Here is a 27605-nt window from a genome sequence, read left to right on the forward strand (position 1 = left end):
GGGTCCAATCAGAGCTGTAGCCGCCGGCCTACACCACAGCCACAGCAACGCCAGATCCAAGCCTCGTGTGGAGACTACACCACAGCTCACGGCAACGCCGGGTACTTCACCCACTGAGCAAGGCCAGGGATCGAACCTGCAACCTCATGGTTCCTAGTCGGATTCGTTAACCACTGTGCCACGACAGGAACTCCACCCTTTCTGTTTTGAAAGGCACACAGACAAAGAAAACAGTCGTATTTATTATTCTGGACACTTTGCTTCTAAGTCATAGGAAGCAACTCAGATTAGGTTAAAGAAAAATGGGGAATTATAAGGGCACTGTGTTTTATAAAATCCCAGGGCAGGACTGTAGCCAGAGCTCAGGAAAGAACCAGAAGGTTTTCAGAAGTCTCTCATTTCAGCTCAGTGGTTAACACCCTCCGAGAGTTCCATTTTAACTTTGCTGTGGTGGCACAGCAGAACCCTCTCCCCAAGGAAGGTGACAGGAACGTCCTTAAAATGAGGAAGAACCGCATGGCCCAATCACCCTCTCTACACGTATGCACAGCCCAGACTGTACCCAATAAGACTGCAATAAGGCTATATGTTACCGTATAAAGGGGACAAAGGGGTAAAAATAATATAAAAGGCATCTCCTCACTGTGCTCAGGGCTCAGCCTTTGGACATGAATCTGTCGAGCCAGTGCCGGCATGAATAAATACTGCTTCCTGGAAATAAGCCTTGGTGGGTGTCCCATCTCTGTACGTAAGTCCTACAACAGTTCCTTCCTGCTAGAGTAGAAGGTTCCAGATCCTGGGGCAGGGAAGAGGTTCCTAGAACCTACTGATGATAACTACAGCACATCAAAACAGTCCCTGCTGGGGGATGTTGGAGCATGCAACAACTGCCATCAAAGTGGACAACTCTATCTCCCTGTATCAAGAGTGCATGTTTCAGGAGTTCCCTAGTGGCTCAGCAGGTTAAGAATCTAACTAATATCCATGAGGATGCAGGTTTGATCCCTAGAATAGTTCAGTGGGTTAAAGGATCTGGTGTTGCTGCAAGCTGCAGTGTAGATCAAGGATGTGCTTGGATCTGGTGTTGCTGTGGCTGTGGCACACACTGGCAGCTGTAGCTCTGATTCAACCCCTAGCCTGGGAACCTCCATATGCCGAGGGTGCAGCCCTAAAATGACAAAAACAAGAAAACAGGAATGCAAGTAAGTCAGGAGTTCCCTGGTGGTTCAGTGGGTTAAGGATCTGGCATTGTTACTGCTGTGGTGAGGGTTTTATTCCTGGCCCAGGAACTTCTGCATGCCACAGGCACAGCCAAAATAAATAAATAAATAAAAAATAAATTAAGTGGCGTTCCCGTCGTGGCGCAGTGGTTAAAGAATCCGACTAGGAACCATGAGGTTGCGGGTTCGGTCCCTGCCCTTGCTCAGTGAGTTAATGATCCGGCGTTGCTGTGAGCTGTGGTGTAGGTCGCAGACGCAGCTCGGATCCCGAGTTGCTGTGGCTGGGGCATAGGCCCGTGGCTACAGCTCCGATTGGACCCCTAGCCTGGGAACCTCCATGTGCTGAGGGAGTGGCCCAAGAAATAGCAAAAAGACAAAAAATAAATAAATAAAATAAATTAAGTAAAATTTAAAACTTTTAGGAGTTCCCTAATGGTCTGGAAGTTAAGGATTTGGAGTTGTCGCTGCTGTGACTCAGGTTGAATCTCTGGCCTGGGAACTTCTGCAGGCTGTGGGCACAGCCAAAAAAAAAAAATTAAAACAAAAAAACAAAGCAAGTAATTCATCAGGAAGGCAGAACTTTTTTGGAAGCAGACCTAGGAGAAAATAAATATTTGTTTAAATATTTAAATGTTTATTTATATTTTAACTATTTTATATATTTAACTTTCCTTTTTTTTTTTTTTTTTTTTGCTTTTTAGGGCCACACCTGAGTTATGTGGAAGGTCCCAGGGGAGGGGTCAAATCAGAGCTGCAGCTACTGGCCTACACCACAGCCACAGCCACTCGAGATCCGAGCCACGTCTGCGACCTACACCACACCACAGCTCACGGCAATGCCAGATCCTTAACCCATTGAGCAGGGCCAGGGATCGAACCTTCAATCTCATGATTCCTAGTCAGATTTGTTAACCACTGAGCCATGACAGGAACTCCAGTCATCTTTTGTTTTGAGGACATAAAGTAAGAGGTATAGAGAAGCACTTCCCCTGGGGTCTGAACAATGTACAGGCTATTTAGGGAAACAGGTGGTTATTATAACTGGAGGTTTGTACTTTTTTTTTGTCTTTTTGTCTTTTCTAGGGCCAAACCCATGGCATATGGAAGTTCCCAGGATAGGGGTTCAATCAGAGCTGTAGCTGCCGGCCTACACCACAGGCACAGCAATGCCAGATCCAAGCCGCGTGTGGAGCCTACACCACAGCTCACGGCCTCGCCGGATCCTTCACCCACTGAGCAAGGCCAGGGATCGAACCTGCAACCTCATGGTTCTTAGTCAGATTCGTTAACCACTGAGCCACGATGGGAACTCCAGAAGTTTGTACCTTTTGACCACCTTCAATGAGGGGCTATTTAGGGAAACAGGTTATGTTGTCCCAGTGCTGAGCCCTAGATCCCGAGATGCTCAAATGTTCATCAGTAAACATATGTTTGTTTTTTTTTTTTTTTTCTTTGGCCACACCAGCAGCACGCAGAAGGTTCTGGGCCAGGGATCCAACCTGATCCACAGCACCGACAATGCCAAACCTTAACCACTAGGCCACCAGAGAACTCCTATGTATTTTTTTCTTCCAGTTTTATAATTCACCTACAGCACTGAATGAGTTGTAGAGCATAATGACTGGACTTGCATACGTCATGAAATGATTACCACAATAAGTTTAGTGAGTGAGTTCCCACTGTGGCTCAGCAGTAATGAACCTGACTGGTATCCATGAAGATGCGGGTTGGAATTCCTGGCCTCGCTCAGTGCGTTTAAGGATCTGGCACTGCTATGGCTGTGGTGTAGGCTGGCAGCTGCAGGTCTGATTCAACCCCTGGGCTGGGAACTTCCATATGCCACAGATGAAGCCTTAAAAAACACATAAAAATAAAAATAAGTAAGTTTAGTGAACATCCATTAGCTCACATAAATAAAAAATTAAATAGAAAAAAATTTTCGTTGTGATGAGAACTTGTAGGATTTATTCTCTTAACCACTTTCTTTCTTTCTTTTTTTTTTTTTTTTTTTTTTTTTTTGTCTTTTTGCCATTTCTTGGGCCGCTCCCACGACACATGGAGGTTCCCAGGCTAGGGGTCCAATCAGAGCTATAGCCGCTGACCTATGCCAGAGCCACAGCAACTCGGACGGAATCCGAGCCGAGTCTGCAACCTACACCACAGCTCATGGCAATGCCAGATCCTTAACCCACTGAGCATGGCCAGGGATCGAACCCACAACCTCATGGTTCCTAGTTGGATTCGTTAACCACTGAGCCCAGACTCTTCTTTTTTTTTTTTTTTTTTTAAGGGCTGAACTCGAGGCATGTGGAGGTTCCCAGGCCAGGGGTCGGATCTGAGCTGTAGCTACTGGCCTATACCACAGCCACAGCAACACAGGATCCGAGCCACATCTGCGACGCACATCATAGTTCACGGCAACACTGGATCCTTAACCCACTGAGCAAAGCCAGGGATTGAATCTGCGTCCTCATGGATGCTAGTCAGATTCAGTTCTGCTGAACCATGATGGGAACTCCCCATGCTAACTCTTAAGATAACAGAGAGAGCCTGCCTCATCATGATGGCCAGACTCTGTACTTGACATGGGTCTTGAATGGTCAGCAACTGATCTCAAGGCCCTGGAATTTAGTGGCTTAGCCTTACACTGGCACCTCAGCAGAGGGTCCCAGATCAATCCCAGGCATTCTAGTAGGTGTCCTTTTTTTTTTTTTTTTTGGTCTTTTTGCCATTTCTTGGGCCGCTGCTGTGGCATATGGAGGTTCCCAGGCTAGGGGTCCAATTGGAACTGTAGCCGCCGGCCTACCCCACAGTCTCAGCAATGCGGGATCCGAGCCGTGTCTGCGACCTATACCACAGCTCACGGCAATGCCGGATCCTTAACCCACTGAGCAAGGCCAGGAATCGAACCCGCAACCTCATGGTTCCTAGTCGGATTCGTTAACCACTGAGCCACGACGGGAACTCCTCTTTTTTCTTTTTAATGGCTGCACCCACACCATATGGAAGTGCCCTGGCCAGGGGTCAAACTGGAGCTGCAGCTGCTGGTCTACACCACAGCCACAACAACACTGGATCCAAGCTGTATCTGTGACCTACTCCACAGCTCGCGGCAACGCTGGATCTTTAACCAACTGAGTGAGACCAGAGATGGAACCCGAATCATCACAGAGACTGTGTGGGGTCTTAATCCACTGGACCACAATGGGAACTCCGAGAATATGCCTTTATGGTAGGGAGTCTGACGCCTGGGAAACCTTTATTCTGGCAGGGCGTGGTTTACCCCAGTGATCGCCTCCCTCTAATTGCCTGCATCCCATTCCTGTGCCGGGCTCCAGGTGAGCTGACTCCACAGAGCTCTCCTCACCTGCCGGGGCCCTTGTGACTTCTCTCTTCTCTGGTCCCCCAACCCTGGCTGCTCAATCCTACTAGCGGACTGAACCGAACGAGGCTGCCACCTCCTCAAGGCAAGGACCCTGGGTTCTTCACATTATTTGAGTCCACAAGGTAGGACCAAAGGAAAATTTGTGGAGGACAGTGATGCTGGAGATGATCTGTGATATAATTTCCAGCAAGTAACCTTCAAGGACCCAGCAGCCGTCTTTTTTTTTTTCCCACTGTACAGCAAAGGGATCAAGTTATCCTTACATGTATACACTACATTTTTTCCCCCACCCTTTGTTCTGTTGCAACATGAGCATCTAGACAAAGTTCTCAATGCTACTCAGCAGGATCTCTTGTAAATCTATTCTAAGTTGTGTCTGATAACCCCAAGCTCCCGATCCCTCCCCCTCCCTCCCTCTCCCATCAGGCAGCCACAAGTCTATTTTCCAAGTCCATGATTTTCTTTTCTGTGGAGATGTTCATTTGTGCTAGATATTAGATTCCAGTTATAAGTGATATCATATGGTATTTGTCTTTGTCTTTCTGGCTCATTTCTCTCAGTATGAGAGTCTCTAGTTCCATCCATGCTGCTGCAAATGGCATTATGTCATTCTTTTTAATGGCCGAGTAGTATTCCATTGTGTATATATACCACATCTTCAGAATCCAGTTATCTGTTGATGGACATTTGGGTTGTTTCCATGTCCTGGCTATTGTGAATAGGGCTGCAATGAACATGCGGGTGCATGTGTCTCTTTTAAGTAGAGTTTTGTCCGGATAGATGCCCAAGAGTGGGATTGTGGGGTCAAATGGAAGTTCTATGTATAGATTTCTAAGGTATCTCCAAATTGTTCTCCATAGTGGCTGTACCAGTTTCCATTCCCACCAACAGTGCAGGAGGGTTCCCTTTTCTCCACAGCCCCTCCAGCACTTGTTATTTGTGGATTTATTAATGATGGCCATTCTGACTGATATGAGGTGGTATCTCATGGTAGTTCTGATTTGCATTTTTCTTATAATCAGCGATGTTGAGCATTTCTTCATGTGTTTGCTGGCCATCTGTATATCTTCTTTGGAGAAATGTCTATTCAGGTCTTTTGCCCATTTTTCCATTGATTGATTGGCTTTTTTGCTGTTGGGTTGTATAAGTTGTTTATATATTCTAGAGATTAAGCACTTGTCCATTGCATCATTTGAAACTATTTTCTCCCATTCTGAAAGTTGTCTTTTTGTTTTCTTTTTAGTTTCCTTTGCTGTGCAAAAGCTTTTCAGTTTGATTAGGTCCCATGGGTTTATTTTTGCTCTAATTCCTATTGCTCTGGGAGACTGACCTGAGAAAATATTCATGATGTTGATGTCAGAGAGTGTTTTGCCTATGTTTTCTTCTAGGAGTTTGTCCTGTCATATATTTAAGTCTTTCAGCCATTTTGAGTTTATTTTTGTACATGGTGTGAGGGCGTGTTCTAGTTTCATTGCTTTGCATGCAGCTGTCCAGGTTTCCCAGCAACCAGCAGCCATCTTTTTGATTGAAGATACACTCTTCCCAGTGAGATGGAATCAGATGATGGGAGATACTATATGTACAAATGCTTCCCACATAGTAAGGCATCATAACACAGTAATTTTTGTTTATTCTTTTTTGGTCTTTTTTTTTTTTTTTTTTTTTTTTTTTTATGGCCACACACTCAGCATCTGGAAGATCCCAGGCTAGGGGGCGCATCAGAGCTGCAGCTGCCAGCCTATGCCACAGCCACAGCAACGCCAGATCCTTAGCCCACTGAGCAAGGCCAGGGATCCAACTCGAGTCTCCATGGATACCAGTCTGGATTGCTACCTCTGAGCCACGATGGAAACTCCGCCATAATCGTTATGAATGAAGTCTCCATTGCCCACCTCAGTGACTGGTCCATTTCTAATGACCCTGTACTTCCAGTAACAGAGTCAGACCCACCTGCCTACCCTGCTCCCTGGGCATTACAATGCTTATCTTATGAGGAGTTCAAATATTGGTATCCCAGCCACCGCATCCGCTGTCTTAGATACTTGCAACCAGGCAGCCCAGCGCTTTTCCAATGCCCGGATACCTTAGGTGACACATTGGAGATAGTTCTTGAAGTAGTGGAGAGCCAACTTGAATTTGATCTGGGCTTCGGTGTTGGCCCGATAACTGGTGTAGTTCCCCTCCAGGGTGGCCAGCTCTGGGTCCATCACTGGTAAATGGGGCTGGTGACCTATGATCACGTGTGGGCAGGACCCCACGAGCAGGCTCCCGAGCCCATCAATAAAGAACTCTGCCAAGAGAGGGAGAGAGCGCGAGAAGGAAACGTGAGCTTCAAACCAGAGACCCGGGGCCAATACTGCGACTCTGGGAGGAGGGCTGGTGTGTGTGGGGGGGAGACATAGCTTCTATTCTGGGGAGGTTCAGTCCCATGGCAAAGCCACTGAGTTGGAAGATCAGACAGATATCAGCAGAGAGACACAGATTAGTAGACCCCAGGACTGGGAGGAATGAGAGGGGAAGAGGTGGGGTGCTGCTCACCAGCTGCAGCTAAACAGAGAAGGATGTCTGGAAAAGGAGGAGCAGGAAATTCCGGTCATGGCGTAGTGGTTAATGAATCCGACTAGGAACCATGAGGTTGTGGGTTCGGTCCCTGGCCTCGTTCAGTGGGTTAAGGATCTGGCGCTGCCCTGAGCTGTGGTGTAGGTCACAGAGGCAGCTCAGATCCCGTGTTGCTGTGGCTCTGGCATAGGCCGGGAGCAAAAGCTCCAATTCGACCCCTAGCCTGGGAACCTCCACATGCCATGGGTGCAGCCCTAAAAAGGCAAAAAAAAAAAAAAAAAAAAAAGGCAAAAAAAAGGAGGAGCAGCAGCAAGACAAGGAAAGAGGGAAGGGGCAGAGCTGCAGGGAGAGGAGGTAGAAGGGTGTCTCGGAGAAGCAGGAATAGCCTATGGGAGACACGAAGGTGGAGGGAGGCAAGAGAGACCAAGAGCTCTCTAGTTTGGGGAGAAGGGGCTGCTTCCCTGAGCAGTGGGGCCCCGCCCTCCCTCAGAAAGAGACTTCTGAAGCCAGCGCACAGCCCAGCTCGCTTCTTACCCTTCCAGCCTCCCCACCTGAGTGCGCCACTCGCTGCAGCCGGGGGTCGAAGCCAATTCTTTGGAGTCGCTCTGTGTGAGCCAGGAAGAAGTTGACAACGCCACTGGTCACCATGCAGTCGGGGAAGCCATCCACGGGCCGGAAAAATCCTGGCTGCTGGTGGAGACAGTAGCCATTCTTCCCCTGCTCCAGCAACAGCTTGAACTGGAATGTGTTTTCAATCACGCTGCCACCTACCTAGCCAGCGGGAGGAGAAATCTGTTAGAGAACAGACTCCATATCCAAGGAGCCTGTGCCAGGAAGCCTTACTGGACTGAACCTCAGTCACGACAAGAATTGCACTCCCTGGAGTTCCCGTTGTGGCTCAGTGGTTAACGAATCTGACTAGGAACCATGTGGTTTCGGGTTCGATCCCTGGCCTCCCTCAATGGGTGAAGGATCCGGCGTTGCTGTGAGCTGTGGTGTAGGTCGCAGACGTGGCTCGTGAGCTGTGGCATAGGCTGGTGGCTACAGCTCCAATTGGACCCCTAGCCTGGGAACCTCCATATGCTGCGGGAGTGACCTAAGAAATGGCGAAAAGACCAAAAAAAAAAAAAAAAAAGTAATAATAATAATAAAATAAAAGAAAAGAAAAAAGAAAAAGAATTGTACTCCCTGTCTTATCTACCCTTCATGTTACACTTCCGCCAAGTCCAAAGGGCAGCAAAGTCTCTGCTGCACTTACCCTCCAGCAAGCTCACTCTTTCCAGAGGGCCACTCCCTCCCCTCCCTTCTGCTACAAGGATCCAGGAGGATCGAGGATGGGGGATCGCGTTTGGGTGCAGGTGAGAGGCAGCCAGGGTGCAGCCGTCCCTACGTGGACTTCCTGAGCAAGCCTTTGTCTCAAGTTGTCTCCCTCCCATTCTCTGCCCCTGGCTCACTTCTCTGCGCGGTCTGTCCACACACCACACACTCCTGGGAGCTCGCAGCTTTGTGTGAGCCCGAGCAAAGCAGGACAGGCAAGTACATCTATTCCTGAACCATCATAATCACCTAGGGAGGCAGAGCAGAATCTGCCAGTTGCCCCCCACCCCCTCGCCTGTTCTTTCCTTCCTCCTCTTAGGAAATGAGCCCCCTGAGGTGTTTTTTGGTTTTTGTTTTTCCTTTTTCAGCTGCCCCTGCAGTTCCCAGGCCAGGGATGGAATCCAAGCCAGAGCTGCACCCACCCCACCCCCACGCAGCAACGCTGGATACTTAATTTAACCCACGGCACAGGACTGGGGATTGAATGGGCACCTCCACAGAGACAAACTGGATCCTTAACCCCCATGCCACAGTGGGAACTCCAAACTCCAAACCCTCTGAGATTTAAGTGGACTAAATTAAGCGACAATGATCCTACGAAAGATGAAATTTCCCCACTTCTCTGGAGTTCCCAATGTGGCTCAGTGGTAATGAACCTGACCAGTATCCATGTGGACGTGGGTCCACTCCCTGGCCTCCTCGAGTGGGTTAAGGATCCGGCATTGCCGTAAGCTGTGGTGTAGGTCACAAAATCGGCTCAGGTCCCATGTTGCTATGGCTGTGGTATAGACGGGCAGCTGCAGCTCCAACGGGACCCCTAGGTTGGGAACTTCCATGTGCCCTACAAAGAAGAAGGGAGGAAGGAAGGGAAAGAGGGAGGGAGGGAAAGAGGAGAGAGAGGGAGGGAGGAAGGCAGGGAGAAATGGCCCACAGCATATGGCTTGAATCCCAGCTGCAGCTGCAGCAATGCCAAATCCTTTAACCCGCTGGACTGAACCAGCACCTCTGCAGCAACCCGAAATGCTGCAGTCGGGTTCTTAACCCGCTGTGTCACAGTGGGAACTCCCTGAAAGGATGTGATTTAGAACAGATGTCTCCAATTTTTAAAAAGACCACATTCTTCTCATCTTTTCCTTTTTTTTTTTTTTTTTTTGGCTTCTTAAGGTTGAACCCACGGCATAGGGGGTTAGTGGTTAGTTTCCAGGCTAGGAGTCAAATTGGACCCACAGCTGTTGGCCTACACCACAGCCACAGCAACGCCAGATCCAAGCCTCGTCTGTGACCTATACCATAGCTCCCAGCAATGCCAGATCCCTGACCCACTGAACAAGGCCAGGGATCGAACCCACATCCTCATGGATACTAGTCAGATTCATTTCTGCTGCGCCACGAAGGGAACTCCCAAGACCACATTCTTAAAAGAAAACTGTTGTCTTCCATTCCCTCTCTCCCCCTTTCTTCTGACCGTGCAGCTGAGGGCCACAAAGATGGATGAACAACAGGGAAGGAAGCTGGACCAGGATGACCCTGGAAAGAGACGATAGGGCCAGCTTGCATTCTCTTTTTTTTTTTTTTTTTTTTTTTTTTGTCTTTTTGCTATTTCTTGGGCTGCTCAAGCAGCATATGGAGGTTCCCAGGCTAGGGGTCCAATCGGAGCTGTAGCCGCTGGCCTACGCCAGAGCCACAGCAACGCGGGATCCGAGCCGCGTCTGCAACCCACACCACAGCCCACAGCAACGCCGGATCGTTAACCCACTGAGCAAGGGCAGGGACCGAACCCGCAACCTCCTGGTTCCTAGTCGGATTCGTTAACCACTGCGCCACGACAAGAACTCCCCAGCTTGCATTCTTACACGGGTAGGAACTGCACCTTTTTTGTCATTTATGCTATTGTGACTGGGTCTCTAGAAGAGTAGCAAAGAGACATCTTCGTCAATCCAGATGCTTTGGGGGACTGTCCACCTGGAATAAGAGATAACTGTGGTCACGGTGCTACTTATCCACTTTCTTTCCAGGCCGGGATAGAACCAGCACCACAGCAGTGACAATGCTGGATCCTTAACCCTATGAGCCACCAGGGAACTCCCATCTTTCTTTTTCCAAACAGCTTTATTGAGATATCTTTGATATATTAAAACTGTATGAAGGAGTTCCTGTCGTGGCTCAGTGGTTAACGAATCCGACTAGGAACCATGAGGTTGCGGGTTCTATCCCTGCCCTTGCTCAGTGGGTTAAGGATCCAGCATTGCTGTGAGCTGTGGTGTAGGTCGCAGACGTGGCTCGGATCCTGCACTGCTGTGTCTCTGGCGTAGGCCGGTGGCTACAGCTCCGATTGGACCCCTAGCCTGGGAACCTCCATATGCCGCTGGAGCAGCTCAAGAAAATGGCAAAAAGATAAAAAGACAAAACAACAACAACAACAAAAAAACAACTGTATGTATTGAAGGTGTACAGCTTGATTTTTTTTTTTTTTTTGGTCTGTGGCATGTAGTGGCTTGATGCAGGATCTCAATTCCCAGACCAGGGACTGAACCTGGGCCACAGTGGGGAAAGCACCAAATCCTAACTACTACACCACCAGGGAACTCCCTGCAGCTTGATGTTTTGATATATGTAGACACTGTGAAAAGATCACCACACGCAAGCTAATTAATGAATTCATCACCTCTACACAGTATGGGTATCTTCACAAATTTCAAGAACGCAATGCAGTATTATTAACTATTCATCACCTTTTTTCCCCCTTTTCCATGTGTAAATTAACTTTTGATATTTGTGGGGTTTTTTGTTCTGTTTTGTTTTGTCTTTTTAGGGCTGCACCTGCAGCATATGAAAGTTCCCAGGTTAGCAGTCCAATTGGAGCTGCAGCTGCCAGTCTACGCCACAGTCACTGCCACAGCCACAGAAATGCCAGATCTGAGCCACGTCTGGGACACACACCACAGCTTATGCAACACCAGACCCTTAACCCACTGAGCAAGGCCACGGATTGAGCCCACATCCTCATGGACACTAGTTGGGTTCATTACTGCTAAGCCACGACGGGAACTCCTGTGTTAATTTTTTATTGTCATTAAGGCCACGTGTGCTTTTATAGCTTTGTGCCATTTTCATTTTTGTGATGGTGTGTGACAAAACCAGAGCAGCACTCACATTCCTCTCCAACTCTCACCAGTCCAGAGAGGAAGTTGGAAGTGATGCATACAAAGAAAACCACAGTTTTCAAAAGATACACGCACCCCAACGTTCACGGCAGCACTATTCACAATAGCCAAGACATGGAAACAACCTAAATGTCCATCAACAGATGAGTGGTGTACACACACACACACACACACACACACACACACTGGAATATTACTCCCTCATGAAAAGAGTGCAATAATGCCATTTGTAGCAACGCAGATGGACCTAGAGATTATCATACTGAATGAATTCAGAGAAAGACGGATATCATATGATATCCCACATATGTGGATTCAAAAGAGATACAAATGAACTTATTTACGAAAGAGAAACAGACTCATAGATTTAGAAAACAAACTTATGGCTACCAAAGGGGAAAGGTGGCTGGCGTGGGGAGGGGGGGGAGGGATAAATTAGGAAATTGGGATTAATATATACATACTACCATATATAAAATAGATAGGAGTTCCCATTGTGGCTCAGTGGGTTATGAACCCAACTGTGATCCATGAGGATGCAGGTTCAATCCCTGGCTTTGCTCAGTGGGTTAAGGATCCGGTGTTGCTGTGACCTGTGGTGTAGGTCACAGATGCAGCTCAGGTCTGATGCTGCTGTGGCTGTGGTGTAGGCCAGCAGCTACAGCTCCGATTTGACCCCTAACCTGGGAACCTCCATATGCCTCGGATGCAGCCCCAAAAAGACCAAAAAAAAAAAAAAAAAAAAAAAAAAAAAGATAACTGACAAGGACCTACTGTATGGCAAAGGGAAGTACACGCAATTATTCTGTAATTTCCTACGTGAGGGAAGGAATCTGTAAAAGAATGGGTATAGCTGAATCACTTTGCTGTACACTTGAAACTGATACACCATGGTAAATCAACTCTACTCCAATAGAAAATACAAATTAGGGTTTTATAAATTTTATAAAAATAAAATAAAACCTAGGCCACCTGGTGGCCTAGAGGTTAAGGATCCAACATTCTCACTGCTGTGGCACAGGCGGGATCAGGCTGGATCCCTGGCCTGGGAACTTCTGCATGACACAGGTGTGGCCAAGCAAAAAAAAAATTTCAATTAAAAAAAATGACTGGGAGTTCCCATTGTGGCTCAGTGATTAAGAAACCCAACTAGTAACCATGAGGTTGCAGGTTTGATCCCTGGCCTCACTCAGTGGGTTAAGGATCTGGCCGGCATTGCTGTAAAGTGTGGTGTAGGCCAGCAGTTACAGTTCCAACTGGACCTCTAGCCTGGGAACCTCCAGATGGGGCAGGTGTGGCCCTAAAAAGACAGAAGACAAAAAAAAAAAGATTGAAAAAAGTGCCTAAACACACTTTTTTCTTTTGCCATTTCTTGAGCTGCTCCCTCAGCATATGGAGGTTCCCAGGCTAGGGGTCCAGTCGGAGCTATAGCCGCTGGCCTATGCCAGAGCCACAACAACGGGCGATTCGAGCCGCATCTGCAAACTACACCACAGCTCACAGCAATGCCGGATCCTGAACCCACTGAGCAAGGCCAGGGATCGAACCCGCAACCTCATGGTTCCTACTCGGATTCGTTAACCACTGAGCCACGACGGGAACTCCACAACACACTTTAAGGACAGAACAACGGTGAGTCTGGGGAGTGGGGTTGGTGTGATTTGTTCAAAGAAAAGTAAGAATGGAGGCAGAAGCAGAATCCGCGGGTCTCATTTCCGTGCAAGAGTCTCAACCCCAGAGCTGCTCTGCATCAACTCCTGCACGGCCCTTCCCCTTCCGCCTCCCTCTTCCTCCCCCCCCCATCCCTTTTCCTCTCCTCTTTCCTCCTGTCCTTTCCTCTCTGCCCTCTCCTCCCCCTCCCCCTCTGGCTCGGCAGATGGCAATGGGGTAGAACTGGCAGCGCTCAGCTCACTTACCACGTCCAGTTCCGTTTTCTCTAGGACGTCCACCAGCGCCTCGATCCTGGTCTTGCTGTTGAAGATGAAGTCATCGTCCACCCAGAGCACATATTTGGTGGTGACCTGAGATATGGCCAGGTTCCTGCCAGCAAACCAGCCCTGCGAGGGCAGGGAGGTTAGACCCGTGGTTGCCCGCCCCGCTGCCTCCTAGCATCACCTGGGGGCTTTCTCAGCTCCCAAGGGTCAGGCTGCCCCCCAGACAGTGGCTGAAAACCTCTGGGCTAAAGGGAGTCCATGTCTCAGAGACCCTGGAAGAAGGAGAGGGACTCTTTGGAGACGAGAAAGTCCCTCCTTGGCCCTGTGGCTTGAGGGATGGATGCAAGTCCCTTTACACCTGACAGTCTTTGTGGCCCTTTCGCCCTGTGTTGCCTGGAAGATGCTGGAGGGTGGGGCTCTCTGGAAGGGGTAACATCCACTTCCTCCCGGTGTGCTCGAGGGAAGGTGTGGGGCGCGGAGAGAGACACCCCAGCAAGGGTGAAATCATGACAGAGGTTTCTCTGCTGTGGGACCTGCGTATCAGGAAACCTTAGAGCGTCAGACACCGCCAGTCGCTTAGAAGGACCTCCATCAATTTCCACACCAAGCGTGAGGAAAGACAGATTACCCACCCCGTCACTGCAGGAAAGGGAGAGTGACCTGATTTCTCCGGGAATTTGGAGGCAGCCAGGGGACTCAGAGGAGTCCCCACCCCCCGCCCCCCAAGGATCCTGCTGCCGTGGGAGGGTCCCCCCCAACCCCGAAGCAGCCCCAACCAGGGTACCACTTGACCCTGGGGCCCTCTGGTCCCAAGGTGCCCGTGTCTCCCCCTCTGGGAGGAATATACCTTCCCAAATGGCATGGTGTAATACTCCACGTGGCTGTCAGTGATTTTCAGGGGCTCCTTGCTGTCATCGGCCACGATCACCGTCAGGTCTGGGTAGTACTCACGAACACTCCGGAGCATGGTCATGAGCTTGTGGGGACGGAGGAAGGTTTTGGTGGCAATGGTCACCAGGTCTCGGAGCTTCCTCTCTGGGCAAGAAAGGGTAGGTGTCAGAGCTCTGTCTTCAAGAATCCTCACTGACGTGCATTGCTCTGGAGGTTTCTTTACACGGCGCTGTCTCGAGTGTTTGTGGACCTCATGCCTTTTGTTCACAGTTGATGTTAGTTGGATCAGAAAATACATTTTATTATTATTATTTTGTCTTTTTGTCTTTTTAGGGCCGCACCTGCAGCATATGGAGGGTCCCAGGCTAGGGGTCAGCTCAGAGCTACAGCTGCCGGCCTACACCACAGCCACACCAACACAGGATCCGAGCCTCATCTACACCACAGCTCACGGCAATGCCGGATCCCTAACCCACTGAGCGAGGCCAGGGATCAAACCTGCATCCTCATGGATGCTAGTTAGATTCGTTTCCGCTGAGCCATGGTGGGAACTCCATGAGTCAGATTCTCAACCCACTGAGCCACAACGCGAACTCCCAATTTGTTTAAATGGTTTCTGTCTTCTAGAGTGTCTCCCTTTTTTTTTGGTTTTTTTTTTGGTTTTTGCCTGTTTGTTTTTTCTTTTCTTAGTAGCTGCACCTGCAGCATATGTAGGTTCCCAGGCTCCCAGGCTCCCAGTTGAATCAGAGCCGCAGCTGCAGGCCTATACCTCAGCCACATCAGATCTGAGCCGCATCTTTGACCCACATCACAGCTGGCAGCTATGCAGATACTGAACCCACTAAGTGAGGCCAGGGGTTGAACCTGCATCCTCACAGACACCATGTCAGGTTCTTCACCCACTGAGCCACAACGGGAACTCCTCTCTTCTGGTTCTGTTGGCTCCAGTCTGCTGTTTCCTTCTGTCGAGTGGGATGCTTCAAGTTATGCCTGCCTATCTGCACTTGGTTTGCAACCGGCTTTCATGCTGTTACTGGGAATTGAGACGCATAGAGATTCACCCATCAAGGGATTCAATATGACCAGTCGTGAGGCCCAGGAAGAGGGGAAACGATTTAAAGACCTGAGACCTGCCCTGTCACAGCTGCAATCCTACAGAGAGACGTGCCTGGCCTGGTTTTTTCTTTTTTCTTTTTTTTTTTTTTTTTTTTTTTTTGCTTCTTTAAGGCCACACCCACAGCATATGGAGGTTCCCAGGCTAGGGGTCGCATTGTAGCTACAGCTGCTGGCCACAGCCACAGCCACAGCCACAGCGATGCCAGATTCGAGCCGAGTCTGCAGCCTATACCACAGCTCATAGCAACGCCGGATCCTCAACCCACTGAGCAAAGCCAGGAATCGAACCTGAAACCTCATGGACACTGGTAGGGTTCGTTAACCACTAAGCCACGACGGGAACTCCTTGTGGTTCTTATTCATGTTCTTTTCTTACTGATTCATAAGTCCTCTGAAGTAAAATTAGACCTTTGACTTTCGTGTGTGTGGTTATTTTTCCCCAGTTTGTCTTTTGTCATTTGACTTTGCATATGGTAGGCTTCCGTCATTAAAAACATTAAAAATTGTTATATAATTTATGTTTTTAGTCTTTTTCCTTTTAGTCTTTTTCCTAGGTTTTGTGTCTTATTTAGAAAAGTCATACTTTACACAGTTATTTTTAAACTCCAGGCTGATTCCTAGTACTTAAAACAATTAGATATTTGCTCTACCTGGACTGTACCTTGGTGTGAGCTATGAGATGGATTCAGCTTGTTATTTTCATACAGCTACACAGTTATCTCACACGATCTCTTGAACAATCCATCTTTTTCCCCTTTAATTTGAAAAACTACCTTGATCACACGGTAAAATTCCAAGATGTCTATTTCTGGGTTTCTTTTCTTTTCTTTTTCTTTTTTTTTTTTTTGTCTTTTCTAGGGCTACACCCGCGGCACATGGAGGTTCCCAGGCTAGGGGTCGAATTGGAGCTGCAGCTGCCAGCCTATGCCAGAGCCATAGCAACATGGGATCCAAGCCGCGTCTGTGACCTACACCACAGCTCATGGCAATGCCGGATCCTTAACCCACTGAGCAAGGCCAGGGACCGAACCCGCAACCTCATGGTTCCTAGTCGGATTAGTTCGTTAACCACTGCGCCATGACAAGAATGCCTAGGTATCTAATTTGATTCCACTGACATAGCTCTTCGTGGTCCAATACCATTCTATTTTTATAATTATTACTTATTAAAATGTCATAAATCATTAGATTTTTTTCAAAATAAATTCAACCATACAATAAGTTAAACGTAATGAAGCAGTATTAAAAGCGTATTCTAGCATTTTTTCCCTCCAAAAAAGCTTGTTGGAGTTCCCTGGTGGCCTAGTGGACTAAGGATCCAGTGTTGTCACTGCTGTGGCTTGGGTCACTGCTGTGGCACAGGTTCCATCCAAGGCCTGGAAACTTCCACTCTGCGGGCACAACCAAAAAAAAAAAAAAAAGCTTGTTAACAGGACTCCTATTGGAGTTTTTATTTCATCGAGTCTCCTCCTCCATCTCAGAGGGGAGCCCTTCTGCATCTCACCCAATAGTCTCCAGGGACCCACCATGGAGCCCCAGGGACAAGGGTCTTACCTGGTCCAGGGTCATATAACTTGGGCATGACAGGATAGCGGATGGTCACCGGAAACTTGGCCACTGAGGACTTGGACTCCAGACTCACTGGAGGGAGAAATCAGGTCAGGGCTGGTGCACGGTATCTGGGTCACTCCCCACAAGGCCGGGGAAGCCCACGCGATGGGGGAGTGAAGGACTGAGGACCCCACAGAGTCTATGGCATTCTGGCTCCTACCCTGCTGTGTGTTCCGGAAGCAACCTGCTGACTGCCTCTGAAACGCACATGTCTGCCCCCGTGAGACTCTGTCGGGTGAAGTGGGCTTGGAATCAGAGGGGTAGATTAAGTTTGACTCTGCATCTATAATTTGAAATACCTTGGGTAAGTCACATCACCTCCACCTCCACCTCCAAAACCAGGGTAATACTACCAGCCCAGTTCACCTCACAGTGCGTTTTTTGTTTTTTTTGTTTTTGAAGGGCTGCAGGTGCAGCATATGGAGGTTCCCAGGCTAGGGGTCAAATCAGAGCTGTAGCTGCCGGCCTACACCACAGCCACAGCCACAGCCACATGGGATCCGAGCCACGTCTACAACCTACACCAGTGCCTGGCAACACCAGATACTTAACTCACGAGTGAGGCCAGGGATTGAACCTGCATCGTCATGGATCCCAGTCAGGCTCGTTTCTGCTGAGCCACAATGGGAAGCCCCTTCATAGGGTCATTCTGTGGTAAGACATGTTTAAAAATCCCAAGGTACAGAGAACTCTCTCTCTAGCTTATGCTCATGGAAAATCTGCCTCACATTCACTGGGGTCCTGGGAAAGCCTCCTGTGTATCTGGTCAAAGCAGAAAAAGGTAAATGTCTTTTTTTTTTTTTTTTTTTCTTTTTACGGCTGCACCTGCTGCATATGGAAGTTCCCGGACTAGGGCTCAAATTGGAGCTGCAGCTGCCGGCCTACGCCACAGCCACAGCCACAGCCAATGGAATCCCAGCCACATCTGCGAATTATGCCGCAGCGAGGCCTGGGAGCAAACCTGCATCCTCATGGATTCTAGTTAGGTTCTTAATCCACTGAGCCACAAGAACTCCGGAAAAGGGTAATTTATTTATGTATGTATTTATTTATTTTTGTCTTTTTCTTTTTAGGGCTGCACCCGTGGCATATGGAGGTTCCCAGGCTAGGAGTCCAGCTGGAGCTATAGCCACCAGACTACACCACAGCCACAGCAGCTCAGAATCTGAGCCACTTCTGCAGCCTACACCACGGCTCACGCAATGCCGGACCCTTAACGCCCTGAGCAAGGCCATGGATCAAACCCGTGTCCTCATGGATACTAGTTGGGTTCGTTAACCACTGAGCCACAATGGGAACTCCCGGAAAAGGGTTTTAATTCATCCAGAAAGTAAGTGGGGCTGCCCTGAGGGTGGCAGGAATTGGTCTCCCATGAATTCTGGGAGTAAGAGTCGGGTTTGGGATGGGAGGGGAGGAGGAAGACAAAGCCACTGCCTTGGGACTGACAGCTCCCCCACATCCCTCTTTCCCGTAATGCTCAGGACAAGCCACTGACACGTGGACTGTGTTCTCCTCTACTGCAGCTGAAACCTTCAGCTTTTTCTTTTTCTTTTCTTTCCTTTGCTTTTTAGGGCCGCACCCGCGGCATATGGAAGTTCCCAGGCTAGGAATCGAATAGGAGCCGCAGCTGCCAGCCTACACCACAGCCACAGCAACGCAGGATGGGATCTGAGCCACGTCTGCGACCTACACCACAGCTCACGGCAACGCCGGATCCCCGACCCACCGGTGAGGCCAGGGATCGAACCGCCAACCTCGTGAATACTGGTCAGATTCATTTCCACTGCACCACAACCGGAACAGGGAACCTTCAGCTTTGATCACTGATGAGAACGGGAGCAGAAGGGGATGGTTTCCAGGTGCAGAGCATGAATGATCTGTCCTCATGTACAGACAAGCAGGCATTTCACTGTCTTTCTTTCGGGTCCCTCCACGGGCTCAATGGCAACACGGGGATAGTACCAGGTACTCTAAGTGGGAAATTAGAAACAGGAGCCAGGGAAGCAGGCTTCCTGGAGAAGGAAGACCTTGAGAGCCGGGGGCGGGGGCAGTGGTGGTGTTTATGGGGTCCCTCAGCATTTTGCCATCCGAGGACGGACTCACCCACATCCACTCTGTGGAGGTGGTACTCTGTGCTCGTGTATGTCACATGCTGGAGGATGAAATTCAAAAGCTCCCGGCTACTGGTCAAAATGTTCAGCTGCTTCTGGCCTCTGCCCTTCACCACATTGTCTGGGACGTCAGCAAGGGTGTTCAGTGTCCCCAGAGAAGCTGTCAGGGTGACCTAGGGTAAAGGAGGTAGAAAGCCTAAATGCAGAGAGGCACATACCCAGGATGGCCAGCAGGGGGCAGCATGCATAAGGGTGTGAGGAGAAGAACGCTTCATGCTCCCGAAAGCTAGGGTCTGGCCTCTGATGGAGTGTCTGCCCCAGCCCCAAAAGCCTAGGACCTAGGACCTGGTGTGTTCAAGGGCCATTTCTGAAACATTCTTAACTCTTGGCATGCAGAGTTAAGTGGCATCCATTCTTAAAGATTTCTTCTGGAGTTCCTGTTGTGGCTCAGTGATAACGAATCCGACTAGGAACCATGAGGTTGCAGGTTCGATCCCTGGCCTTGCTCAGTGGATTAAGGACCCAGTGTTGCTTCGAGCTGTGGTGTAGGTTGTAGATGCGGCTTGGATCCGGTGTGGCTGTGGCTCTGGCGTAGGCTGGCAGCTACAGCTCTGATTGGACCCCTAGCCTGGGAAACTCCATGTGCCGCTGGATGCGGCCCTAAAAAGACAAAAGACAAAAAAAAAAGAAAGAAAGAAAGAAAGAAAAAGAAAACTGCTGAAAACATTTCAGTCAACAGATCTTTTCTTTTCTTTTCTTTCTTTTTAGGGCCAGACCTGAAGCACATGGAAGTTCCCAGGCTAGGGGTCCAATCAGAGCTACAGCATCTTTGTCTGCCCCATCTTTGTCTCTCTGTCAAACGCTGAGACCAGCCACCATCTCAGGGAAAAGCGCATGGGCAGTGAGCCAAGGACAGGATGCTAAGTGCAAAGTGGGGCTGGGAAGGGGACTCTTGCCTCATAGATGGGAGTATCTGGTCCTTCAAACCGGAGGCCTGGAGGTCACAGGAAAAAGGAGAAAGGAAAAAAAAAAAAAAAACATTTGAGAGGATGCCAAGAGTTCCCTGATGCTCTCAGCTCCCTGGCCAATTCCTACACATCCCTCCAGAGCCCCTTCAAGTGTCACCTATCCAGGGTGTTTGCAGACCGCTCGCCTCCCCACTAGAGCTTGCTAGATGGTGTCCAACGGACCTCTGCAAACTCCAGCAAACCAAAGCCTCTGATGCCCTCCCCTAGTTTGGGTTTTTTTTTTTTTTTTTTTGTCTTGTTGTTGTTGGGTTTTGGGGGGGGTTGGGGGCTTTTTAGGGCCACACCCTCTGCATAAGGAAGTTCCCAGGCCACGGGTTGAATCAGAGCTGCAGCTGCTGGCCTACGTCACAATGACAGCAATACAGATTGTCAGCTGAGTCTGCGACCTACACCACAGCTCACAGCAACACCGGATCCCTGCCCCACTGAGCGAGGCCAGGGATACAACCCAAAACCTCATGGTGCCTAGTTGGATTTGTTTCCACTGCACCACCACAGGAACCCCTAAATGGTAAACTTTATGTTACATATATTTTACACACTAGAAAGAGAATTATCCAAAATGGCAAATCATTTTTTAAATGAGTACTTAAAAACACGAGCAACTCAGAGTTCCTGTCATGGCGCAGTGGAAACGAATCCAACTAAGAACCATGAGGTTGTGGGTTCGATCCCTGGCCTCACTCAATGGGTAAAGGATCCAGCATTGCTGTGCGCTGTGGTGTAGGTCGCAGACGCAGCTCGGATCTGGTGTTGCTGGGGCTCTGCTGTAGGCCAGCAGCTACAACTCCGATTTGACCCCTAGCCTGGGAACCTCCAGGTGCTAAAAAGACAAACGACAAAAACAAAAAACAAAAAACAGAACAAAACAAAAAAAACCCAAAACACCAGCAACTCATCTCAAATGTTTTTACTTTAAAATCTATCTCTGTTCTTATGACTAATGCAAATTCTCACTCAAACACATCCTCCTTCTGTGGCCTAAACTTATTTGGGAAATTGGCAAAATAACATTTACCTCACAGGGATGTATGCTGGACGAGAGGTGTGTGTAAAAACCACTCGTGGAGGAGCTGTAACGGATAGAAATATTCTTTCCATATGCAGTCCCTGGAGATGGGCTGAGGCTTTGCTTGCTCCCTTGATGCTGGCAGACACCAAAAAGCCAATAATGGCCTAAGATTCCTCGAGGCACCCAGATCTCCGACCTCTCCTATACGATCCAAGATGCCCAGGGAGGCAACAGCTCCTAAGTGCCATTCCCAGTGGTGGAGACAGTGAGAATAACATCAAATGAAACCATGTCCAGCTTCATGGATTGTGCTGGGTATCCGGGAAGGATTCAGCGGATAACTGCTCCCTTCTGCTCCCTTCTTTGCTTCAGAAGGACTACGAGAGCTGCCTGGGTCCTGTCCGGGTGGAGATGCACCTACCTGGGATGGGGATGGTGTGTAGAGGCATCACTTCCACCCCGTGGACCGGGTACCCAAAGGGGAGGTTGGGCTGAGCCAGCAGGGGCGGTGGGCGAGGGAGCCCTTCTCTGCAGGGAAACAAAACCATCAGCAGCTGCCTTGATACCTGTCCCTGACTAGCTCTTTTTTGGGGGGGAGGGGGGTGCAACCACACCCACGGCATAGACGTTCCCAGGCCAGGGATCTCACCCACCCCACGGCAGCGACCTGAGCCAATGCAGTGACCATGCCAGATCCTCCTTAACGTGCTGAGCCACAAGGGAACTCCCACTGCTCCCACTGGTTTGTTCTTTTTTTTTTCTTTCGTTTTTGGCCTTCCCAGGCCAGGGATCAGACCTGAGCTGTGGCTGCGACCTAAGCTGCAGCTGCAGCAAAAGATCTTTAACCCACTGTGCTAGGCCAGGGGTTGAACCTGCATCCCCGTGCTCCCCAGACACAGCTGATTCCACTGTACCACAGCAGGAGCTCCTCACTGTCCCCACTGGCTAGTTCTTTTTCTTTTTTTCTTTCTTTTTTTTTGCTTTTTTAGAGCCACTTCCCGCGGCATATGGAGGTTCCCAGGCTAGGGGTCCAATCAGAGCTGTAGCTGCCGGCCTACGCCACAGCCACAGCAACGCGGGATTTGAGCCGCGTCTGCGACCCACACCACGGCTCACAGCAATGCTGGATCCTGAACCCACTGAGCAAGGCCAGGGATCGAACCCACATCCTCATGGATACTAGTCAGGTTTGTTAACCACTGAGCCACGACAGGAACTGCTGGCTAGCTCTTAAAGGGGTATCTGTGCCCAGAGCTTTGGGCTGCAAAGGGGGAGAAATCCAAAGTAAATCGTCGGATTGTCATGCATTCTCTCCTCTTCTTTATTCCTGCTCCTCCCTCCAGCCTCGAATTCCACAAAGAAACTGAGGCAGATTACAACAACACACATTAAAAATAAAAATCACGGAGTTCCTTTTGTGGCTCAGCCGGTTAAGAATCCAATGCAGCATTCTTGAAGTTGCGGGTTCAATCCCTGGCCTCGCTCAGAGGGTTAAGGATCCAGCGTTGCCCTGAGCTGTGGTGTAGGTCGCAGACGCGGCTCGGATCCCACATGGCTGTGGCTGTGGCTGTGGGGTAGGCTGGCTTCTGTAGCTCCGATTGGACCCCTAGCCTGGGAACCTCCATGTGCCTCGGGTGTGGCCCTAAAAAGTAAATAAATAAATAAAATGAAACATAACATAAAGAGAACAAAGGTAACACCTGCTCACACTCACCACGTTCGAATTATTTTAATACATTTTCAATTGCTGGTTTTCAATGTGAGCCATTTTAAATAAATCTTTACATGCAATATTAAAAAATATTAAAATATTATCTCTACTCTTGAGGTTATTTGCATCAATCTCCCTGTGGATGGAGATATTATATAACCGGCATGCAATGATATCTCGTGGGAGACTTGAAATCAGCCACAGTGTGATTTCCTGTAGGGTTGAGTTTTTTTTTAATTTTTGAACTTTTTACTAAAGCAGGGTTGATTTACAATGTTGTGTACAGTGTGATTATTAAACCGTGGAAATTGGCAAACACTACAAACCACTACCAAAAGCCCATGGTTAAATATTACCACCACTATTCATATTTCTCCCTCAACGTATAAACACATCTACCCACACTTATACACACAACTATCCCCTCCTCTTTTAAAAACACAAATGTGGAGTTCCCATTGTGGCAGAGTGGAAATGAATCTGACTAGGATCCATGAGGATGCAGATTCGATCCCTGGCCTCACTCAGTGGGGTAAGGATCCAGCGTTACCGTGAGCTGTGGCGTAGGTCGCAGACGTGGCTCAGATCTGGCATTGCTGTGGCTCTGGCGTAGGCAAGAGTCTACAGCTCCAATCAGACTCCTAGCCTGGGAACCTCCATGTGCCATGGGAAGTGGCCCTAGAAAAGGCAAAATACAAAAAAAAAAAAAAAAAAAGAGGGCATTCCCTCCCCCCTCCTTGGAGCCACACCCTCGGGAATGAGTAGAGAGCTTCCGCTCCATCTCAGGGCGCAAGAGCCCTCAGCATCTGCAATACCTCCTCTGAAAGTGTTCGAGCTCAGCCTGTCTCCTCAGGTTCACTGCGGGGAGGTCACGCGGGTCGTAGGCATCCTCCAAGTTATAGCTTTCCTGATGCCCGAAGGCGTCACATTGGCACTGGTTTTTCGGGAACAGCCTAAAATAAGACAAGGTCAAAGATCACAGATTGGGAGGGTGGGCTGGTAGGTGAGGGGGAGCCGCAAGCTCGGTCCGGTGTATTTTTTTTTTTTTTAACTTTTTATTTTCTCTTATTTTGTCTTTTTAGGGCCGCGAGGTTCCGAGGCTGGGGTCTCATCGGAGCCGTAGCCACCGGCCTACGCCAGAGCCACAGCAACGCAGGATCCGAGCCGCATCTGCGACCTACACCACAGCTCATAGCAATGCTTGATCCTTAACCCACTGGGCAAGGTCAGGGATCGAACCCTCAACCTCATGGTTCCTATTCGGATTCATCTCCGCGGAGCCATGATGGGAACTCCCAATCCAGTGTGTTTTTCCCCCTAGGCTTTCCCATACCTAGCGCCAGGGTTGGGTTGAGACCCTGGAATCCCAGCAGCGGCCGCTCCCAAAGACACAGGGAAGGAAGGGAAGAGAGGAAGGAAGGAGGGCGAGAAGGCCCCCTCTCTGGAATCAAAGTCCTTTATTTATTATTATTATTATTATTTGCTTTGTAGGGCTGCACCCGCAGCATATGGAGGTTCCCAGGCTAGGGGTCCAATCGGAGCTACAGCTGCCAACCTACACCACAGCCACAGCAAGATCAGATCCAAGCGGCGTCTGGGACCTACACCACAGTTCACGGCAACCCCGATCCTTAACCCATGGAGCGAGGCCAGGGATCAAACCCACAACCTCATGCTTCCTAGCCGGATTCGTTTCTGCAGCAACATGACAGGAACTCCCCAAACTCCTTTAAACTTGAGAGTCACAGGAATCTCAGAGGCATTGCAGCCCCACCCACCAGATGAAAAGGCCAGAGGGCCAGAAAGGCCACATCTTTCCTATAATTTTGTTTAGTTTTGGGGGTTTTAATGTGTTTTTGTTTTTTAGGGCCACATCTGCAGCATATGGAAGTTCTCAGGCTAGCGGTGGAATCGGAGCTACAGCTGCCGGCCTACACCACAGCCACAGAAACATGGGATCTGAGCTGCGTCTTCAATCTACACCACAGCTCACCGCAACCCTGGATCCCCGACTCACTGAGCGAAGCCAAGGATCAAATCCGCTTCCTCATGGATCCTAGTTGGGTTTGTCACCACTGAGCCACAACGGGAACTCCTCCTACAGTTTTAGTTAAATAGGCCCTCCAAAGTCCTAAAGAGCTTTGCTGGGTGCTATAGAGGCTATGCCCAGCAGACCAAGCCCCTTCCTAGTCCCGCCGTTTGCAGTCAAATGCTCTACCCCTGAGCTACACCCCCACCAGGTCCCGCAGTCAGGATTCACATTCCCAATCAGCACAGGTGCAGAAAGGTAGGGAACTGGCTGTAAAGTGGGCATAAGAGGACACAGTAGGAGTTCCCGTCGTGGCGCAGTGGTTAACCAATCCGACTAGGAACCATGAGGTTGAGGGTTCGATCCCTGGCCTTGCTCAGTGGGTTAAGGAGCCAGTGTTGCTGCGAGCTGTGGTGTAGGTTGCAGATGTGGCTCGGATCCTGCGTTGCTGTGGCTCTGGCGTAGGCCGGCGGCTACAGCTCCGATGGGACCCCTAGCCTGGGAACCTCCATATGCCGCGAGAAGGGCCCAAGAAATAGCAAAAAGACAAAAAAAAAAAAAAGAAAAAAGGGCACAGTAAAGCCACAGGAGGAGCCAGGGAAGTGTCAGTGCAAAGTGGTATTCTTGCCATCTCACCCGTTTTCACCGTAGAAATCGGGTTTCTCAGGTAGAAGCTTCAGCGTCTGCGCATCCAGGGTGGGGGACGGGATGGGTGAGTTGAAGAGACTGAAGTCTGTATCGAGGAACACGCTTCGGAACATAAAGAGTCCAACGCTCAGGACCAAAAGCACCATCAATATCTTGAGGATCGACAGACATCTAGGGCTGTTGGGACACAAGAGAGCAAACGCTGTTAAAATCTTTTCTGAGTATGTTAAAAAAGATTTCATTGTGCGACATAGATGGGAATAGCAACTTGAGCAAAAATGCAAGTCAAACCTGTTTTGTACACTACGTATCAAAATTGATTTCTTCCCAAAGCAAAAGAGAAAGAAAAGCAAAAATAAACCTAAGCAAACTGACAAGCTTTTGCACAGCAAAGGAAACCATAAAATAACCCAAAAAGATCCTGCTGGGATCCACTGGGAACGATGTCTGGTCACTTGCGATGGAGCATGATCATGTGAGAAAAAAGAATGTATACATGTGTGTGTGACTGGGTCACCTTGCTGTGCAGTAGAAAATTGACAGAACACTGCAAACCAGCTATAATGGGAATGATAAAAATCATTTAAAAAACTGATTTCAGATAAATAGAAAAGTAAAGAATCAAATCTGCAGAGAGTTCCCTGGTGGCTCATTGGGTTAAGGATCTGGTGTGGTCACTGCTGTGGCTCTGGTCACCACCGTGGCATGACCTCCATCCCTAGCCCAGGAACTTCTGCATACGTGGGCATGGCCAAAAAACTATACTCAGTGGAAAATGTGAAGTTTTTCAAATACGCACTTCTGATCACAAGACCTAAAATTAATAAATGAAGCAATAAAATAAGAGATTTGAATATGAACAACAAAATGAACCTACGAAAAGCAGAAACAAGATTTTAGAAATAGCCAAATAGAAAGTGGTGAATTAAAAAAAAAAAAAAAACTAAAATGGAATCATCGTTAAATCTAAGCACAGAGTAGACAACTGAGTTTTTCTTTTATTTTTTTTTTTAATTTTATGGCCACAGCCATGGCCTGTGGAAGTTCCCAGGCCAAGGACTGAATCCAATCCATAGCTTCAACCTACACCTTTAACCACCGCACTGGGCCCAGGGATCAAACCTGCACCTCTCCAGTGACCTGAGCCACTGCAGTCGGATTCTTAACCCACTGTGCCAGGGTGGGAATTCCAGACAACTTTATAACCTCCTTGCTCTAAGACTTTCCTCCTGACCCAGAAGCGACGCCTACAAATGAATCTGGTTATATCACATGACGCTCCCCTGGTCCTGGCTGAGTAAGCGGATGTTCACCTCATCCGAATGGGGCTAATCAGCCAGAATTTCCTTCCCAGAAATGGGGAACCAGAGATATTGTTTGGCTAATCCTAATCCCCTGAACTGGGAATAGAGGGGAGGAAAGAAGAGAGAGAAGACAGAAGGTGAGAGAAACAAAAGAAGCCTAGAAGGACTTCCCATTGTGGCTCAGTGGGTTAAGACCATGACCAGTGTCCCTAAGGATGCAGGTTCAATCGCCACCCTTGCTCTGGCATTGCCGCAAACTGGTGGCAGATGCGGCTTGGATCTGGCGTTGCTGTGCCTGGGGCATAGGCTGGCATCTGTGGATCCAATTCGACCCCTAGCCTGGGAACTTCCATGTGACACAGGTGCAGCCCTAAAAAAAAAATCGTTTTTAATTTAAAATTTTGGGGGCAGTGTCTTTAAGGCATTAGTCTGCTATGGCTCCCTTTGCCTGACAAAGCAATAAAGCTATCTTTTTCTCCTTCACCTGCCCCTCCTCCAGAAAAAGAGTTCCCATTGTGCCGCAGCAGAAAGGAATACAACTAGTAACCATGAGGTTTCAGGTTCG

General features: G+C 48.9%; 1 protein-coding gene across 10 annotated transcripts in view; it reads right to left on the reverse strand.

Annotated features, from left to right (window-relative positions):
* Positions 1–4761: 4761 nt before the first annotated feature.
* B4GALNT2 (beta-1,4-N-acetyl-galactosaminyltransferase 2 (SID blood group)) overlaps positions 4762–27605 on the reverse strand; it is a 40474-nt gene continuing 17630 nt past the window's right edge. Inside the window, exons 2-12 of one of the 10 annotated variants that reach the window (XM_021066146.2) lie at positions 25725–25913; positions 23875–24012; positions 21770–21876; positions 20265–20302; positions 19301–19481; positions 17358–17480; positions 17141–17227; positions 14427–14614; positions 13562–13702; positions 7716–7935; positions 4762–6895 (exon numbers count right to left, since the gene is read on the reverse strand). In XM_021066146.2, the coding sequence (XP_020921805.2) occupies positions 6690–6895; positions 7716–7935; positions 13562–13702; positions 14427–14614; positions 17141–17227; positions 17358–17480; positions 19301–19481; positions 20265–20302; positions 21770–21876; positions 23875–24012; positions 25725–25913 (1618 nt within the window). In that variant the 3' untranslated portion in view covers positions 4762–6689. 10 annotated transcript variants of the gene reach the window in all.

Source organism: Sus scrofa, chromosome 12 (assembly GCF_054392235.1).
Source record: "Sus scrofa isolate SSC_HxYL_T2T_F1_AM1 chromosome 12, Sscrofa_HxYL_maternal_Yorkshire_Landrace_v2.0, whole genome shotgun sequence".
In the NCBI taxonomy this organism is placed as follows: domain Eukaryota; kingdom Metazoa; phylum Chordata; class Mammalia; order Artiodactyla; family Suidae; genus Sus; species Sus scrofa.